Source organism: Balaenoptera musculus, chromosome 6 (assembly GCF_009873245.2).
Source record: "Balaenoptera musculus isolate JJ_BM4_2016_0621 chromosome 6, mBalMus1.pri.v3, whole genome shotgun sequence".
Taxonomy (NCBI): Eukaryota; Metazoa; Chordata; class Mammalia; order Artiodactyla; family Balaenopteridae; genus Balaenoptera; species Balaenoptera musculus.
Genome location: NC_045790.1, coordinates 53,381,863 through 53,400,041, shown reverse-complemented (window position 1 = coordinate 53,400,041; position 18,179 = coordinate 53,381,863). Strand labels below are relative to the sequence as shown.

At 35.5% G+C, this 18,179-nt stretch overlaps 1 protein-coding gene across 11 annotated transcripts in view; it reads right to left on the bottom strand.

Annotated features, from left to right (window-relative positions):
* MPDZ (multiple PDZ domain crumbs cell polarity complex component) overlaps positions 1-18,179 on the bottom strand; it is a 172,476-nt gene that overhangs the window by 74,544 nt on the left and 79,753 nt on the right. For all 11 annotated transcript variants that reach the window (XM_036854695.1, XM_036854698.1, XM_036854699.1 and 8 more), the window contains exons 13-19: positions 16,151-16,260; positions 13,727-13,873; positions 12,688-12,852; positions 11,085-11,270; positions 9,744-9,953; positions 7,469-7,585; positions 4,715-4,882 (exon numbers count right to left, since the gene is read on the bottom strand). In XM_036854695.1, coding sequence (XP_036710590.1) covers positions 4,715-4,882; positions 7,469-7,585; positions 9,744-9,953; positions 11,085-11,270; positions 12,688-12,852; positions 13,727-13,873; positions 16,151-16,260 — 1,103 coding nt within the window. The remainder of the gene's footprint in view (positions 1-4,714; positions 4,883-7,468; positions 7,586-9,743; positions 9,954-11,084; positions 11,271-12,687; positions 12,853-13,726; positions 13,874-16,150; positions 16,261-18,179) is intronic.

Genomic DNA, 18,179 nt, shown 5'->3' with positions numbered 1-18,179 from the left:
TGCAAAAATCCTCAACAAAATACTAGCAAACAGGGGCTTCCCTGGTGGCGCAGTGGTTGAGAATCTGCCTGCCAATGCAGGGGACACGGGTTCGAGCCCTGGTCTGGGAAGATCCCACATGCCGCGGAGCAGCTAGGCCCGTGAGCCACAATTACTGAGCCTGCGCGTCTGGAGCCTGTGCTCCGCAACAAGAGAGGCCGCGATAATGAGAGGCCCACGCACCGCGATGAAGAGTGGCCCCCACTTGCCGCAACTAGAGAAAGCCCTCGCACAGAAACGAAGACCCAACACAGCCATAAATAAATAAATAAATAAATAAATAAAAATTGTAAAAAAAAAAAAAAAAACTAGCAAACAGAATCCAACAGCACATTAAAAGGTTCATACACCATGATCAAGTGGGGTTTATCCCAGGAATGCAAGGATTCTTCAATATACGCAAATCAATCAACGTGATACACCATATTAACAAACTGAAGGAGAAAAACCATATGATCATCTCAATAGATGCAGAGAAAGCTTTTGACAAAATTCAACACCCATTTATGATAAAAGCCCTGCAGAAAGTAGGCATAGAGGGAACTTTCCTCAACATAATAAAGGCCATCTATGACAAACCCACAGCCAACATTGTCCTCAATGGTGAAAAACTGAAACCATTTCCACTAAGATCAGGAACAAGACAAGGTTGCCCACTCTCACCACTATTATTCAACATAGTTTTGGAAATGTTAGCCACAGCAATCAGAGAAAAAGAAATAAAAGGAATCCAAATCGGAAAAGAAGAAGTAAAGCTGTCACTGTTTGCAGATGACATGATACTATACATAGAGAATCCTAAAGATGCTACCAGAAAACTACTAGATCTAATCAATGAATTTGGTAAAGTAGCAGGATACAAAATTAATGCACAGAAATCGCTTGCATTTCTATACACTAATGACGAAAAATCTGAAAGTGAAATTAAGAAAACACTCCCGTTTACCACTGCAACAAAAAGAATAAAATATCTAGGAATAAACCTACCTAAGGAGACAAAAGACCTGTATGCAGAAAATTATAAGACACTGATGAAAGAAATTAAGGATGATACAAATAGCTGGAGAGATATACCGTGTTCTTGGATTGGAAGAATCAACATTCTGAAAATGACTCTACTACCCAAAGCAATCTACAGATTCAATGCAATCCCTATCAAACTACCACTGGCATTTTTCACAGAACTAGAACAAAAAATTTCACAATTTGTATGGAAACACAAAAGACCCCGAATAGCCAAAGCAATCTTGAGAACGAAAAATGGAGCTGGAGGAATTAGGCTCCCTGACTTCAGACTATATTACAAAGCTACAGTTATCAAGACAGTTTGGTACTGGCAGAAAAACAGAAATATAGATCAATGGAACAGGATAGAAAGCCCAGAGATAAACCCACACACATATGGTCACCTTATCTTTGATAAAGGAGGCAAGCATATACAGTGGAGAAAAGACAGCCTCTTCAATAAGTGGTGCTGGGAAAATTGGACAGGTACATGTAAAAGTATGAAATTAGAACACTCCCTGACACCGTACACAAAAATAAACTCAAAATGGATTAAAGACCTAAGTGTAAGGCCAGACACTATCAAACTCTTAGAGGAAAACATAGGCAGAACACTCTATGACATACATCACAGCAAGATTCCTTTTGACCCAGCTCCTAGAGAAATGGAAATAAAAACACAAATAAACAAATGGGACCTAATGAAACTTAAAAGCTTTTGCACAGCAAAGGAAACCATAAACAAGACGAAAAGACAACCATCAGAATAGGAGAAAATATTTGCAAATGAAGCAACTGACAAAGGATTAATCTCCAAGATTTACAAGCAGCTCATGCAGCTCAATAACAAAAAAATAAACAACCCAATCCAAAAATGGGCAGAAGACCTAAGTAGACATTTCTCCAAAGAAGATATACAGATTGCCAACAGACACATGAAAGAATGCTCAACATCATTAATCATTAGAGAAATGCAAATCAAAACTACAATGAGATATCATCTCACACCAGTCAGAATGGCCATCATCAAAAAATCTAGAAACAATAAATGCTGGAGAGGGTGTGGAGGAAAGGGAACACTCTTGCACTGTTGGTGGGAATGTAAATTGATACAGCCACTATGGAGAACAGTATGGAGGTTCCTTAAGACACTAAAAATAGAACTACCATACGACCCAGCAATCCCACTACTGGGCATATACCCTGAGAAAACCATAGGTCAAAAAGAGTCATGTACCAAAATGTTCCTTGCAGCTCTATTTACAATAGCCAGGACATGGAAGCAACCTAAGTGTCCATCATCGGATGAATGGATAAAGAAGATGTGGCACATATATACAATGGAATATTACTCAGCCATAAAAAGAAATGAAATGGAGGTATTTGTAATGAGGTGGATGGAGTTAGAGTCTGTCATACAGAGTGAAGTAAGTCAGAAAGAGAAAAACAAATACAGTATGCTAACATATATATATGGAATCTAAGGGAAAAAAAAAAGTCATGAAGAACCTAGTGGCAAGACGGGAATAAAGACACAGACCTACTAGAGAATGGACTTGATGATATGGGGAGAGAGAAGGGTAAGCTGGGATGAAGTGAGAGAGTGTCATGGACATATACACACTACCAAATGTAAAATAGATAACTAGTGGGAAGCAGCCACATAGCACAGGGAGATCAACTTGGTGCTTTGTGACCACCTAGAGGGCTGGGATGGGGAGGGTGGGAGGGAGGGGGATGCAAGAGGGAAGAGATATGGGAACATATGTATATGTATAACTGATTCACTTTGTTATAAAGCAGAAACTAACACACCATTGTAAAGCAATTATACTTCAATAAAGATGTTTAAAAAAAAAAAAATTTCAGTTGATAGGCCAGCTTGCCAAAATTTGCTTCAACAAAAGAGTAAACTGTTTAATGAAAAGAAAAAACAAAAGGAAAACAGACCTCAGTAAGCCAATACGTTGTACTGCATACAGCCAGCATTTGCCCTGTAAAATATATGCTTCTCAGTACGCAGATTGTGTAATCCCTTTAAGTAACAATGACTAAGTTAAACAATGCGATCCGTCCCACTGGCAAGAATGAGTGTGCTATGCTGCAGATTAGGAGATTCCATGAGGAGACGAACTCAGCTTCCAGCCCTGAGGCCAGTAAAGATGGAATATGTTCCAGACAGTACTCAGCCAGATAGACAGTCTCAGTCAGGTGTGGTGAGAGAGGAACAGCTGCCCCATTCAAGATTATACCTTGCAAACCAATTCAAGGAGATTACCCAGCATCATTTACAAGGATAACAGGTGCACCCTGAACATGAAAGAAAATGCTTTTAAAATATTCTGGCCAAAAAGTTACTTGTTAATCAGGAAAACTGCCCAAGGCCTATGGAAATTCCACTTTTCAACTTATTCATAAATACAGATTCCCTTCCCACTGAATTTACGTGAAAAACATATACTTCATATATTTAAGAAAGAATTATTATTCAGTCTTTTATCTTAATTTTTATATTTATTTACAGTATATTTTCAACACAGAAAAATAAGGAAAATATATCCATATATGAACCCTTTGCCCAGATTTAACAGACATTAATATTTTGGCATATTTTCTTCGATCTCTCTTTCTTCTTAAATGATATAATGTGTTACAGATACAGCTAATTCCCATGCTTTCTTTTTTCTCCAAGAATAACTTCTTTCCTGAAGTTGAAAGGAATCATTTCTACACATTTTCAGATTTTTAAAGTATACACACTCACACATATAAATATACACTGAATTGCTCGGTAGATCAATTCTGAGAAAATATAAACAACTCCAACTAATCAATAGAAAGCCAAGCAACTCCATACAAAAATGGCCAAAAGATATGAAGAGGCCATTGGTGGGAGTGAAAACCAGATGGCCAATATAGGAAAACCTGTTCAACCTCATCAGTAATCAGGAGCTCCAAATTCAAACAGTAAGATATCATTCCGCACCCAAAAGACTGGATAAGTTTTAAAATATTAGTTAATAAACATTATAGAGTGTGTCATCAAGAAAATAAATAGCATTGGGTGGGGCACTTACACCAATAATCTATTTCTAAAATTTAGATGCCACAGACATGTCAAATAGTAGCTAAATTCTCCATTCGCATCCAGTGACTTAAACATAATTTTGCCATTCACTGGGGTTTTTATATAAAGTATTCTTTGGCATCATTTTATATAAAAACGTAAGACAGCATTACTTTAACTTAGCTAATAAATATTAAATTAATGAAAGGAATATTTTACTGTCCAACTTTCCATGAAAGTCAGCTTTAAAACCATTAAGAAAATAAAGTAACTCTTGTAATTTTTCCAAGGTAGACACCGCCAAGAACACAATTTGAGAAATACATTTCATTAAAATTTTTCTAACATGCAAATCCTAATCAAAGTTTTGAACATTTGTGTCTATCACACTGTATCACAGAACCTAGATTTAAATAGTCCCTTGGAGTCTACAAGATACCCAATTAACACTACCTAAAGGAAACTGCACTTTAATCTGATAATGAATCCCTGACTGGAAAAACATGTCTCTAACATGCCCCTCCCAAAACACCCCATTAACAATGACCTCTGGGAAATTACGCACAAAGTTCTCCCATAAAAAAAATGGCATTTCCTTTGTACCTTGGGAGGAGAAGATGGAAGGGAGGGACCAAAATTCAGATTATCACTACAAGCACTGCCGTGAAGAGATAAAATAGAGGCTTGAGTGGAGTAGATACTGTCATTATCAGGAGAGTACTGAGACTCAAACGCAGATTCATCTGCTAAGTCAGCATCATTTGTGTCCACCTAGGAATAAAAACAACAATATCAGTTGGGAATTCTGTTCTGATACATATATGACAAAGTCTCCACTTGAGACTAAAGGGCATACTGCTTTCATTCTTTTGTCTATTCTATTTTCTACATGACCTCTTCAGCCGCTTCAACATATCAGAAACTGACTAATGCAACAGAACAAGGACAAATTGGTGCTAGCATAGAAGGTTACTTTATTCCATCAATAAAAGGGCAAAAGGTAACAATTTACAAAGGGCTTGGAGCAATTCTAAGTGTAAATATTTCCATAAATTAAAAAAATACTTTTTTCCAGTTCACATTTTTTTTAAAAAGTAGCTGCCCAAACTCCTAGAATTTTATAATAAAATGAATGAGATCATCACTTTTCCTATTCAACTAAAATTAATTATTATTCAACAAGGCAGCTAAGCAATTATCTATTTGTAAAGCTCACAAAACAATATATTTTGTTTAAATTATCCTTTAACTAGATTTTAAAACCATTCAAGTTGCAGGTCCAGAATTTTATGGTGATCACTGGAAATCAAAAATAATATCTGTGATTTCATGTTGAAATTATATTAACAAACAAGGGACCTTATTATGATCTGGGTATAGTGAAGCTGTAAGTTATAAACGTCTACTGATGGAAAACTCAGAAAGAGTGAGCTAGAGAATTTCACAACATTTTATAAAAAAATCTTATTACTATTTTCTGTCCCAGAACCAAGTGAAACAATTAAGTCATGATGAGCTTGTAGCTCTTCTTACAATTCACTCACAGTTACACCTTATAACAGACAGAAATGATGTAAATAAATACTACCTTTCTCTAATATTACTAGTATTTTGTCTTGATGGCCAAAACCCATAGCTTCTATTTCTTTGTGATTTCAACTTATATGTTTAGCCAAGAAAAGTATCATAACATTATACCAGGTCACGTTCTTGCAAAAACCTGATTAAGAATACAGGTTGGGCATTTTAAAGTGACCCTCTCTCTAATAATATATTTTAAATACATGTTCAAAGTTACTACTGACTCACTATGTGGAGGTTTACCCTCTACAGATGTACATTATGTATAACAATCTAAATAGTAAATCTTTAACTTTTGCTATCTAGATAGTATTAACTAAGCAGAGTGTCATGGATTATAATAAATATTTAAGAGTACCTAAGAACAATTTGTATGCTTATCGTTGATGCCCTAGAATCTTGAGAGATCCAAATAATCAATTCATCTAATTATTTTAGAGATTGAAACACTAGGGTCCAGAGAGATTGAGTGACCAATACAAGATTACATAGCTATTACCATTATAAGATGTTAAACTCACTTAAAAGTGGGTCTAATTTTTCTTTTTGACTGGCATTTATTTAAGAACATTCAAATATGCCATGTAAAATCTACAGAGAAAATTGTTTCTTGGGGCACTTCTAGAGACAGTAATATATTTGTGTCCTGTAACATTTCAAAAATAATTTACTATAGCTGGGTACTATTTAATACATTTATACCACAGTACTTTATGTAGTTCATAGCATTCTAAGCTATCCAGTTTTGAAGTGGTAATAATGCCCATGGGAAATAGAGACAAATGTTACCTGGTATGTTAAGTATTATAATGTGAAATTATTGCACTAATTACAATATACACCAAAAGTTTCCAAATGGCTAATTCAGGAGCTGACAATTGAAAAATACTAATAGAAGTATTATTAGTATTTTAATACTGAAGAACTATCTCCCTCAACACTAGGATTATTGGAATCAAAGAAATAATTCATACTCCAGTTTAAAGCATGATGTGCACAATTGGTTATAAATACCTAATGGAGAATTTCACAGGTTCTAAGCCTCTCACTAGTCCAACACCACTAAAACATGTATTAAAAATATTCCTTTCTAGTTACACTGAGCAATGTTTTCCCCCCAGAAAAATTCAGGTCAGGAACCTGGCTTCAATGGTGGAAGTACTAGGAATAGGATGTATAATTTGTTACACTTATATTGTATAAATGTCATGTGTATATTTATATCTGGTATTTAGTTTTATATTTTAACTATTAACTGTTAACACAGTATTAGCTCCTCTACCAGACAACAAGGTTCTCAGGATCAAGAATCATGTATTTACCCAACAAAGTGGCCTCCAGTGGTCCCTAAATATGTTTATTACAATAAATGATTTTATATAGATCAAGTAAAAATAAAATTTTAATTTAAAAGTTTCTGGTAAATCAGTAATGTTAACATACATGTATTCATAGGAAACATGAGTTCTGCCTCTTTTGGAAGCTTCTGTGCTCTTAATCAATAACTGAACCAATTTATGTGATTTTCACATTATTAACATCTAATGAAATAATATACCTGTTACCTCATTAAAAAGAAGCCAAAACAACTGATATATGACTGAATACTGAAAACAGTTAAAGAATGCCGAGAGATGCCCAAGTATGAAATTAGAGCAAAATGCCTAGTTTTCCAAAACATAATGAACAATAGAGCAAGACTTTAGAATATTTTGAAAAGCAAAAATAAGACACATAAGATTTTGAAGGAAAGCTTGATAAGCTGTGGCCACTAACCAGAGCCAAGTCAGCCCTGAACAGGGCTTTGTCAGCCAGCCCTTCCTCCTCGCAGGAATGTGGTGGGTAGAGAAAGGAATCCTCCTTAGCAGAAACATAACCCTCTTCTGGTGAAAGCTGCAGGGAGAATGAAGCCCAGTGTTTGAGGATGAGTTCATGGAAAAGAGAGAGAACAGGAAAGAGGGAGGGAAAGGGAAGACAGAGGGAGAGGGGAGAAAAAGTAAGGGGAGGAGAGGAAAAAACAGGAAAGTTTTCAAATAATGTTTTCAAGTAATAAAGTCATAATAAATATACAACTTTAACATAAATGATGAGCACAGAATATGATAAATATTCATGCTTAACAGTTTTATATTTTAAGATACAATGAGGATGTTTATTCCAGTACCAACATCATCTGTTAGATGAGAATCCCTTTCTACCAATTTCTTCATCCTTCTTATAAAAGATATTCAAAATCAATAATTTTTTATATTATAATAATCTTCTGGTCATTTTTACCTGCCAAATATTTGGTTAAACAATGACCTCTTAATATAGAAAGAAGGCAACTTTTAGGTGTTAAGACATAAAAGAAGTTGAAGAAAAACAAAACACTAAAAAGAAGGACCAATTTCTCTCTGTCATCCCTTACTAGAATATTATTCTAAAGAATGTAATTTCCTTGACAAGGAAAGTTAGTGAACCCTACAATGAAGTTTCTTAATTTAGCATGGCTTAAAAAACCACCACCACCACCAACAACAACTCTATATGTACACAATATGCTTAAATTGCACTCCTGAGATATCAAATTATAACCATGATCACAGTGACCGAAAACCTAGCATTCTTATTACAATCTCAGATAAAACAGGCTAAAAGATTTAGATTGTCTTGCCTATATCACCCTATATCACCAATACATGCAGAAATATTTTAGAGAAAAAATGTTTATCTTCTTTTCCCACACATATGAGTTTAATGGTCAGTAAAACTCACTTTATGTAAAAGAGATAGTCATCATATACTGCAATGCATATTAAATTTGAAATATAAAATACTCTTATGAAAGAAACTTATTTTGGATCTACCTAGGAAAAAAAACATTGCTTCTGAGTAAGTGGCATGGTTTCCCGACAAGGGCAGTAAAAAACATGTATTTAGTCACGTTTGCCATTTTCCTTGTGTAACAGAAAGACCGGAACCAGATGTACGGTCAATCTTAATGAACGTGTGGAGTCCCATAATGGCCTATCTTCATTCTTACACTCCCCACTGCACTGATCTCTTGTTCTGATTTCTATAATCCTGGTTTGATTGAGGTTTGCTTAACATACTCTTCCTTCTTCCCCTCCTCTTTCCCTCCCTTTCTTTGTGCTTTCATAAATATATTTTCATAAGTTACAGAAATTTATTGTGGAATAAAAAGCAGAGAATGAAAAATTTAATAAACATTTGAAATATATTAACAAGCTTACAGTTTGAACAAACTCTCTGACAAAGTCAACAAACTTTCATTTGATGTTTATGCAAATGCATCTATGTGTTTGTGTTTTCTTAAGAGAAGGTATATTTGCCTTTTCACTTAAAATATATTTATACACTGAAAAAAACCAAATACTGAGATCGTCTCTAATATTTCATTGCAATTCAGTGATAAGTGCTATGCTGCAATCATTATACCTAATAAGCATACTGACATTATGTAGCATGAATTTATTAGTTGTTTTTATATTGCAGTAATTAATAACATGAAGGTTATTCCCTCCCAGGAGGAGAGCTATAAGCTGATGAACCCACATTGGAAATTTCAATTTCTTGCTCTGTAGTAATTAGACAACAAATATATTGAAGTCAGTAGAATACAGGAACTTAACCCACTCTGACAGAGATTCTACTTTCTTCCACGATAATTAAAGATTCCACTGTTAGTTGTTAATGCTATTAATTTCTCTAATATGCCACCATACTGGTATAGATATTTTAAAGCCTATTTCTTCGAAAATACTTGATTCTATATTGATCATGACCTTATTTTGGAATAAAAAAGGTCAAAAGTAAACCACAGAATGCTAAGTTTTAAATTTATTTCTGAACTTCCTGGCTGTTTTCTGCCCTTTACTCTTTTAAAAAATATTACTCAAAATTAAATCTTTACACTCATGGAGCCAATAACCATGTTGATGAAAAGTACCAAAAGTCATGATTCAATCATGAGAACACCTGAAGATAAAAGCCTGAACGCCAATACTGTTTGCAAATAAAAAGAAATCAGCAAAATCTGAATTCTTACGGGTAAAGGCTTGGCAACTCCTATTCTCACAGTTCCTGATGGTGCACCCTTCAGTGCCTGGACAGCTTCTTCGAGACTGCTGTTTTCCAAGTTAACATCATTGACAAACATGAGTCGATCTCCAGGGAGAAGTCGTCCATCCTTTTCAGCAACACCACCAGGCACCAGAGAACGAATTACGATCACAGTGCTTGCTGGATCAATTGGATCCTGACAGAACGAAAAAGGAAAGAGAAGGCGGCTCCTTTCTACACTTAAAAACGTTGTTACAGGTTGTACACTCTGAATTGTAACAGATGGGTAATTGTTCCAAGTGTCTTTTAAAAATTTCATACAACACTCCCAATGAATTATCTGGGTAAAGGATATATCCATTTTAAAGAGTTTAGGAAAAGTCTATGCTAAATAGTGGCACCCTCACTTTCCATGGTTCCCAAGTAGACCTCTTAAATTATACAGGTAACTGTAAAATTACAACGTTAACTTTTGATAAACTGTTCAATTTTATAACTATCATCTGAGATCCATGAATTATTAACAGCAGCGTTCATTGATAAGATGATAGTATTGTGGACCATTGGTAGATGTGAGTATACTGAGGGAAGGGCCTGTTTTTGAAATGAAGAAATACAGAAGGAGGCCATATCATATTTGGTGATGCAGTGTCTTCAGATACACAGCAATATTAGAACAAGACTCCAGAACCAGGCACTAGAAAGAACACAACTCCCTGGAGTCATCTGAGATGGCTTTCCAGCTCAGTATTAATTAATGAGGAACACAGCTGCACTTCATCAGACTGGCGTTAGCATGCCCTCAGTTACTCAACACAGAACACAACATAAGGATGCAGGCTACACCTAACCAATTTACGATTATTCCTAAGTTTGGTCAAATAATAAGAATATTAGAATTTACAATATATCCAATTATACGTCTATCATTCACTTCCAAAAAAAGAAGTAAGTATTTAATACTTTCTGTCTTACCACTCAAATATGAACCATCAGTTAAGAGCAAGGAAATAAAAATAATTTAGGCATATTCCCCAAAGGAACAGAAAGACTATATTTCTGTAACATTCCTAAAAAGTATTCTGCATATTCTTCAAACTTCCAAGAGCTGAAATATAAAAGAGCTCAAAGAATTCAATGTCAAAAGAAATGCTTTACGATAATCAATTAGTCATATAAATTATTATTCAGAAAGACTTACTAGAAACAAGAATACATCTTTGATAAATCTAAGCAGTATTATCTGCTTTTTCTCTGCTATTAACAATATATGTTTAGTACCTGTCATCTTTCTTTAAAAAAATTGTTACAAGTAGCATACATTTACCTGATAATCTAAAATGCTAAAACCAAGTCCTCTGCTCCCTTTCTCCAGCTCGATGTTCTGAACGTCGGCTTCCCACATGGCCAAAGGTCCTTGAACCTCCTCTGCATTCTGACCCACATCAGTCATCACCAGCACAGGATCCTCTGTCTCCGAGGACCCGATAAACTCACCTAGATCTATATGAGGCTGGATAAACAGACCAGACAGCTCTTATTTCAGATGCACTAGATCCACAGATGCACATACAAACACTACAAGGAAAACAAAGATTCCCAGCGTCTGTCCAGAATAAAACAGTCACATATGAGTAGCAACAGCTTCTCATGAAACCATTATGAATTAAAGTAGCAAGTCAGAAATATCTAACTTGTAATAGGCATTTAAAATGTATGGTTCAAAGAGCTCCTATAAAAATATATAGTGATTACATCTCGGCAGCACGATGGTGGGTGATTTTGACTTTTTTCATCAGTGTCTGTTATCACATCTATCGTTAGAAAAAAAAAAGTGATGCTATTTTGATATTAAAGAAAAATAATTCTTATGATAAATAAGAACAATTCAAGAGGAAGTGGCTATATGTAAAAGTTCTGTACTCTAGGCAAACAAGGGTTCTAAAATCCTGTGAGCTGTACACGTGATTATTTCATTAATAAATTAACGTGCACAACGGCAGGACGAGATCTGAAGTCAGACTGGCCTGGGCTTGAAGACTGTCTCTATGATTTTTCATCTGTGTTGCTTTGAGCAGTATTCTTAACCTGGGCTTCACAGTTACCCATCTCATAGAATTTTTGAGGATTAAGTGAGGTAACATTTAAAAAGCACTTGGCACAGAAACAGGGGTTCAAAACATTAGCTTCTTTTAGGAAAAATATACTAAAGTGAATCTGGTTCCACATCAGATAGGAAAAATGTGTTTTTGATGATGAAACGTTAGTTTAAAGACTATCTTTGCTTTTTATCAATTATTGCACAGTAGGACCATGGATGCAAATCCGTCCACCTGCTTTATTATAATAATAAATACCATTACACCACATAAAATGTATTTGGATACATACGGTGCTAGACTGACTTCTACACAATTTGGAATTATGTTTCTTATTCTCCCCTATTCTTATCATGCCTGTGGCAAGCTCTGGGCTGGGGAGGTTACATAAAAGTATCTTCTACTACATATGTACTACATACTCACTACTTTCATATTTCAATTTTCTGTTAAGAGGGACGAGTGTCTAATTCATAGGAATAGTGTGAATAAATTATACAAGCACACATGTGCAGTAATACCTAATATCATTATATATCATATTTAACCCACAGAGCAACCCTCTAGGATAGGCATCAAGACTCATATTTTACACAGGAGAAAAGTGAGATTCAGGAAGATGAAGTGACTTGCCCAAGGTCGCAGAGCTAGTAAGTGCCAAGCCTGATTCAAACCCACGTCTGTCTGACTCCAAGGTCTATCCCATAAGCCACAGGATTTGTGAGGAAATCAAATACCAAATAAGAGAAAAAAGGCTTAAAAATTTTTAAATGCCATTTAACCTTTCCATTATAGATTCAGATTAGTCTCCTATATCTGCAAACCTGGTACCTTTTCTGTTAGTTCAATGTCACATAAGTCCAGGCTCTCCAACTCTGACGGGCTGGTGGGTGGCACCGTTCGACGACAGCACACCATTGTCACCTCTATAGGCAGTTCTTTTAAAATAGTCACCACATCCTGGTGATTCTCCCCAAGTAGAGTTATGCCGTTCACCTATGCAAAAAGAAAAGTTGGCCAAGAAAGAACATTTCCTAACATGACTACTCCTTTCAAAACCATTTTTTTTATTACATAAATATAAACTGTACTCGGGAGATGACCATGGCTCTGCTGTGCTGAGAACTATAGCTGGATCTGGAGTGGTGTTTCCTAAAACAATCTACACGCAACACTACAGTCTTGTTGGAATTGGACTTCTAAAGCACTCACAGGAAAATCACTAGCTTTCACCCATGTTTCATATGCCAGTGTAATCGTTTGGAAAGGGAGAGTTAATAAAATCATTCCCAAAGGATAAAGGGAAAAGGAGAAGTTTCTCTTTAAATGATATGTTATATCATTATTAAATGAAAAAAATGAAGATTAGAAAATGGCATGTCTTATATGCTAGTATGTTTTTAAAAGGGGGAGAAGCGAATATATTCAAATTTTCTTACTTATTCATGGAAAATAGCTGGAAGATTGCATAGAACCAATGATAAGCAGTTACACCTAACGAAGGGTGATGAGAACTGAGTGGACTGGGACAGAAAGAGAATTCACTGGCGTAAATCTTTGTATTTGTGATTTTCAAACATGTGAATATATTACCTATTCTAAAAAGTGAATGTTTCAAAATTTTTAAAGCAAGTTTTTATAGTTCTCCGGCCCTAAAACAAACAAACAAAAGCCATGCAAGGAATTAGGCAAGATCAATGTACATACAGATTGAAATTTCTGCTTTGGGTGGAGTTTTACTTGCCTATCTTTCTCAAGTACACTTTGGAAGAGAAATTTTAAATAAGAACTTACTTATTCACCACATTAAGCCTCCCACAGCCTTTTTAAAATTTTATTTACAAAGGGGAAAATGAAAATAGCTGCTTACTTCCAATAGCTCATCTCCACTGAAAAGCTTCCCACTGTGTCCAACAGGACCTTCTGGTAGAACAGATCGGATAAAATGATGGCCCACTGTTGCTTCCAGACTTATCCCCAACCCGCTGTTCTCACTGAACTTGCTCACATGGGCCACCTGAAACAAGAAAAATCATCACAATTTAATATTCTTTCATTTATTTTCTTCTCCTGTATGTATTTTATGTTCACTTCCTAAAAGGTCAAGTTTCTCACAAAAACTTCAACAACCTTATTGTAAAGCAGCAAACCTTTAGAGCTTTGCCTTGGAAAGAGTGTTGGTATCTATCAGTTTCTTGAACCAACACAAACCAAAACAAAGTAGCCAGATGCAAGCACCCAAGACACTTTGCAGTGCCTACAGGTGCTGATAACAGATAAGAGGGTAGTCAGAGTGACCACAGATAAAATCAAAAGCCTGAGCTCAAACAATGGTATAGAAAAGGCGCATCCTTAGCAGTTCCCGTGTGCCAGGACTGTGCTAACCCCATTACACAGATTATCTCACTTACTTCTCATAAATAGGTGCAATGTCTATCCTTGCTTCCCAAATTGGAAAACAAGGTTCTGAGAGGTTACCTTCAACAGAGTCACACAGCTACAAAAGTGCTTTGAACCTCAGCAGTCTGAACCTAGAGCCCAGGCTCTGGACCATACACTGTATCAAGGGGACAACACTTGTCTTTAAAAGTGAATCAAAGCTTAAAACAGGAGAATAAACTTTCTATTTCCTACTGTTACACTAAATAATGAAAAACGTTAGGAAATCACCATTTTCACAGAGTCCAATCATTATAATATTAAAATCAGAGAGTATACTAAAGATGATCCGCTTTATCCCCTTTATTTTATAGTTAAGGAAACAGGGATAAAGGGACTGAGAAAAATGTTTAATTATAAAAGATCTTTTTCAAGTCTTAATGATAACAAGCACAGGGTTAATACTAGATGTTGCATTATCTGACTTTGCAATCTAATGCTGGATGAAATCCTTCTACTTCTTAAAATCCAATTTAGGTATCACTTCCTCCAAGCAGCCCTCCAGGTCCCCATTTAACTGTCCATCAATCCTTCTCTCTACTACACCACTCCTCCTGTAACTTCATTTGTGCTTGTATAACTACATAGAAAATAATTTGAAGTCCAGATCTATGTCGTATTTACCTGGACTTTGATGAAGACCTATAAATAGCTTAGTTCTTTCTTACTTATAGTAAAATCCCACGCTTGACGTATTACTGAAAGTGCCACCAAAAGAGCATGTGCACAAAGAACAGTTAAAAGTCCATGGTCTTGGGTCTGACCTCTGTGAGAAAATGGCTGGTGAAAGGGTGCTCTTCACTATTCAATTACCACCTGAAGGAGTGCAGCCTCAGTTATCCATGCCAGTCACGTTAACCCCACCCCACAGAAGGAATCTCCCAACTTTCCTTTCCTGCTAAATTAACTACGGTTAAGCTGGACCTTGTTGTATTTTTTCCTTGACTCAACTTAAAATGGTTAACAGCAGCTGTACTTACTCAAATCTCATTTGACTGTTAACCATCTTGAGTGTTTTAAAAAAAAACTTTGTAATGAGTATTAAAAACAAAGAATACTGCTTGGCACAAAGTACTCAATAAATGTTAGTTATTATTTATATTATATGTCATTATCTGTTGTGTTTTATCTCTTCTAATCTAGAGTTACTTGAATATTATAAGCAATATGAAAACTTTTACCTAACTTTGTATTTTATTGTTCCTTTGGAAATTCCTGAAATTTGCTGCTATATACCTAAAGATTCATAATTTGTGTCTACTTTGTTAAACCTCTTTTTAAAATAGCAGATCACAGCTGCTACCCTAGGTATGCAAACCTTTAATAAACAAAATGTTCACTATGGCATAAGTGAAACGAAGAAAAGCATGCAGAATAAAAACCGTCAAGGAGAGTAAAAGCATGAGTGATAAGGAAGAAGTAGGAAAAAGTCCTTTTTACAATTCTGTACCTAGGGCATGATGATTTTTGTTTTATTTTCAACTAAATTCTGTCATTCTATTCTGATTCTTTCCACGAACCCTAGGAATAAGAATCAGAAAAACCCTTCCTCATATCTATATAATATATACTACTGTAAGAAATACTGATGAATTGTAAGTTCTAAAACTCCCATCTCATTTACTTCAGCTCCTTGGTGGCTCTCCAACTTGAATTTTTTAAATATCTGAATCAGCACATTTAGGTCTTTGAAAAAAGCCCTTGGCGTTTGCTACTTCTCTAAGACTTGAAAAAAGCCCTGGGCGTTTGCTACTTCTCTAAGACTCTTTATGATGGTCATCTTTATTATTGTCAGGAACTTCCGGCTCAAATACAGTTCACAAGTTAGGAAGTTAGGGAGGGGAAGCTAACCTACCACTATTTCGTAATTAATGCCCATAATCCTTTGCCACTTGGTCAGCAGGGCAGCTTCCTGTTGCTGATCATCTTCTATATCTTCTCTCTCAGCTGACAGTAATGGATACCCTGAAAGAGTTGACACAATTAGTGACATACCACAAAAATCTCCATATCTTAACATTTGGTACCAGGGACACTGTGATCACAACCTATCATACCAAGTCTGACTGGTCACCCAATACATGAGTTACTCTTATTTCTCTACACATCTTAATAATTCAGTTTAGAAGCCTATCATCTGCATGTTCCAAAACTATTCTCTTTTAAGAGATATCTTTTAGGTCTTAACTATATTTCCATTAAAGTATTCATGTATTATCTAACTTTTATTTAAAAGAACAAGGACTCCAAGTAGTGCCAGGATTCACTTGGTGGCCCTCTTGTGACTCTGTATTAAAAAGTCATACTGCCTTCTATGTTAGTGTATCTCTTTCATTTTCATTTGGTTCTACAGAGGAGAGAAGGGACCATGCTATGACTTAGCAAAAACAAACAAACAAAATAAATTAACAAATAATATATGTACCTCCATGTACAATAAGAAAATATAAATAAAAAAATAAGAAACAAATGGAAAATGTACATTAAGTTAAAACCCTATAATTGGAATCATACTAATTGGCAAAAAAAGGAAAGTGAAAATATACAAAAGAAAATCACTAAACAAGTTATGTAAACAATACTGAATTAAAACACTTAGCTAAAATAAACTGGTTGAGAAGAATTTTCAAGTCATATTCAAAGATTTCCATGACATCACAGTTTTTACTCATAAAGGTTGTCTTCTAAAAAAAAAAATCTCTACCGGCCACTATTCCTTATATTAGATTTTCAATATCATTTTTTAGCATTCAAATTTCAAATTTAAAGAGTATTCTAAAATTCAGATTTCTCATTAGCTGCTTCCTTGTTAGTGGAATGAATGAGCTTCCACTCCAGGACTATTTTTCAGGTTTGTTATGTGTTAGATTAATAAAACGATTCTGTTTTCTCTTTGAGAAACTGGAAACAGTAAGCTATATATTTCTTTAAAATTTTGGAGTCTAGTCCCCCAAAATGAGCGTTTTCTCTTCAAAAGTATATTCATTCCAGAGAGGTATGAATGTGCAGCGGTGAACACAGACTACAGGAAACCTTTCAAGCTGATGAAGGTTAGAAAGAGGAGGGTCAGCTAGTCCTACCTCCTCCCATAACCCCATTCTCTGATTCTGTTGTGTTTACACAGTGATTCAAGCAGGGTGGGATTTGGAATGGAGAAAGTGGGGAATCTGTAAGCTACTGATAACAACGGTCTGAAATTTGTATTCATACAACCAACCTACAGTCACAAAACCCTTCATTCTCCCCCTTTCCCAAATGCCCCAAGATCAGATTTCAGGCATATTTAAAAAACCATAAAGTCCAGTCATTTGTAGTGAGGTGGATGGACCTAGAGTCTGTCATACAGAGTGAAGTAAGTCAGAAAGAGAAAAACAAATACCGTATGCTAACACATATATATGGAATTTAAAAAAAAAATGGCCATGGAGAACCTAGGGGCAGGACGGGAATCAAGATGCAGATGTAGAGAATGGACTTGAGGACACAGGGAGGGGGAAGGGTAAGCTGGGACGAAGTGAGAGAGTGGCATGGACATATATACCCTACCAAATGTAAAACAGATAGCTAGGGGGAAGCAGCCGCATAGCACAGGGAGATCAGCTCAGTGTTGTGTGACCACCTAGAAGGGTGGGATAGGGAGGGTGGGAGGGAGACACAAGAGGGAGGGGATATGGGGATATATGTATAGCTGATCCACTTTGTTATAAAGCAGAAACTAACACACCATTGTGAAGTAATTATTCTCCAATAAAGATGTAAAAAATAAATTTTTAAAAAAATTGAAAAATTAAAATTAAAAAAAAAAAAAAGTCCAGTCTCCTGATGTTACTGTGAAGTCAAATGATTTGTCCAGGCTCACATTATGAGTCAAATTTCTGTGGAAG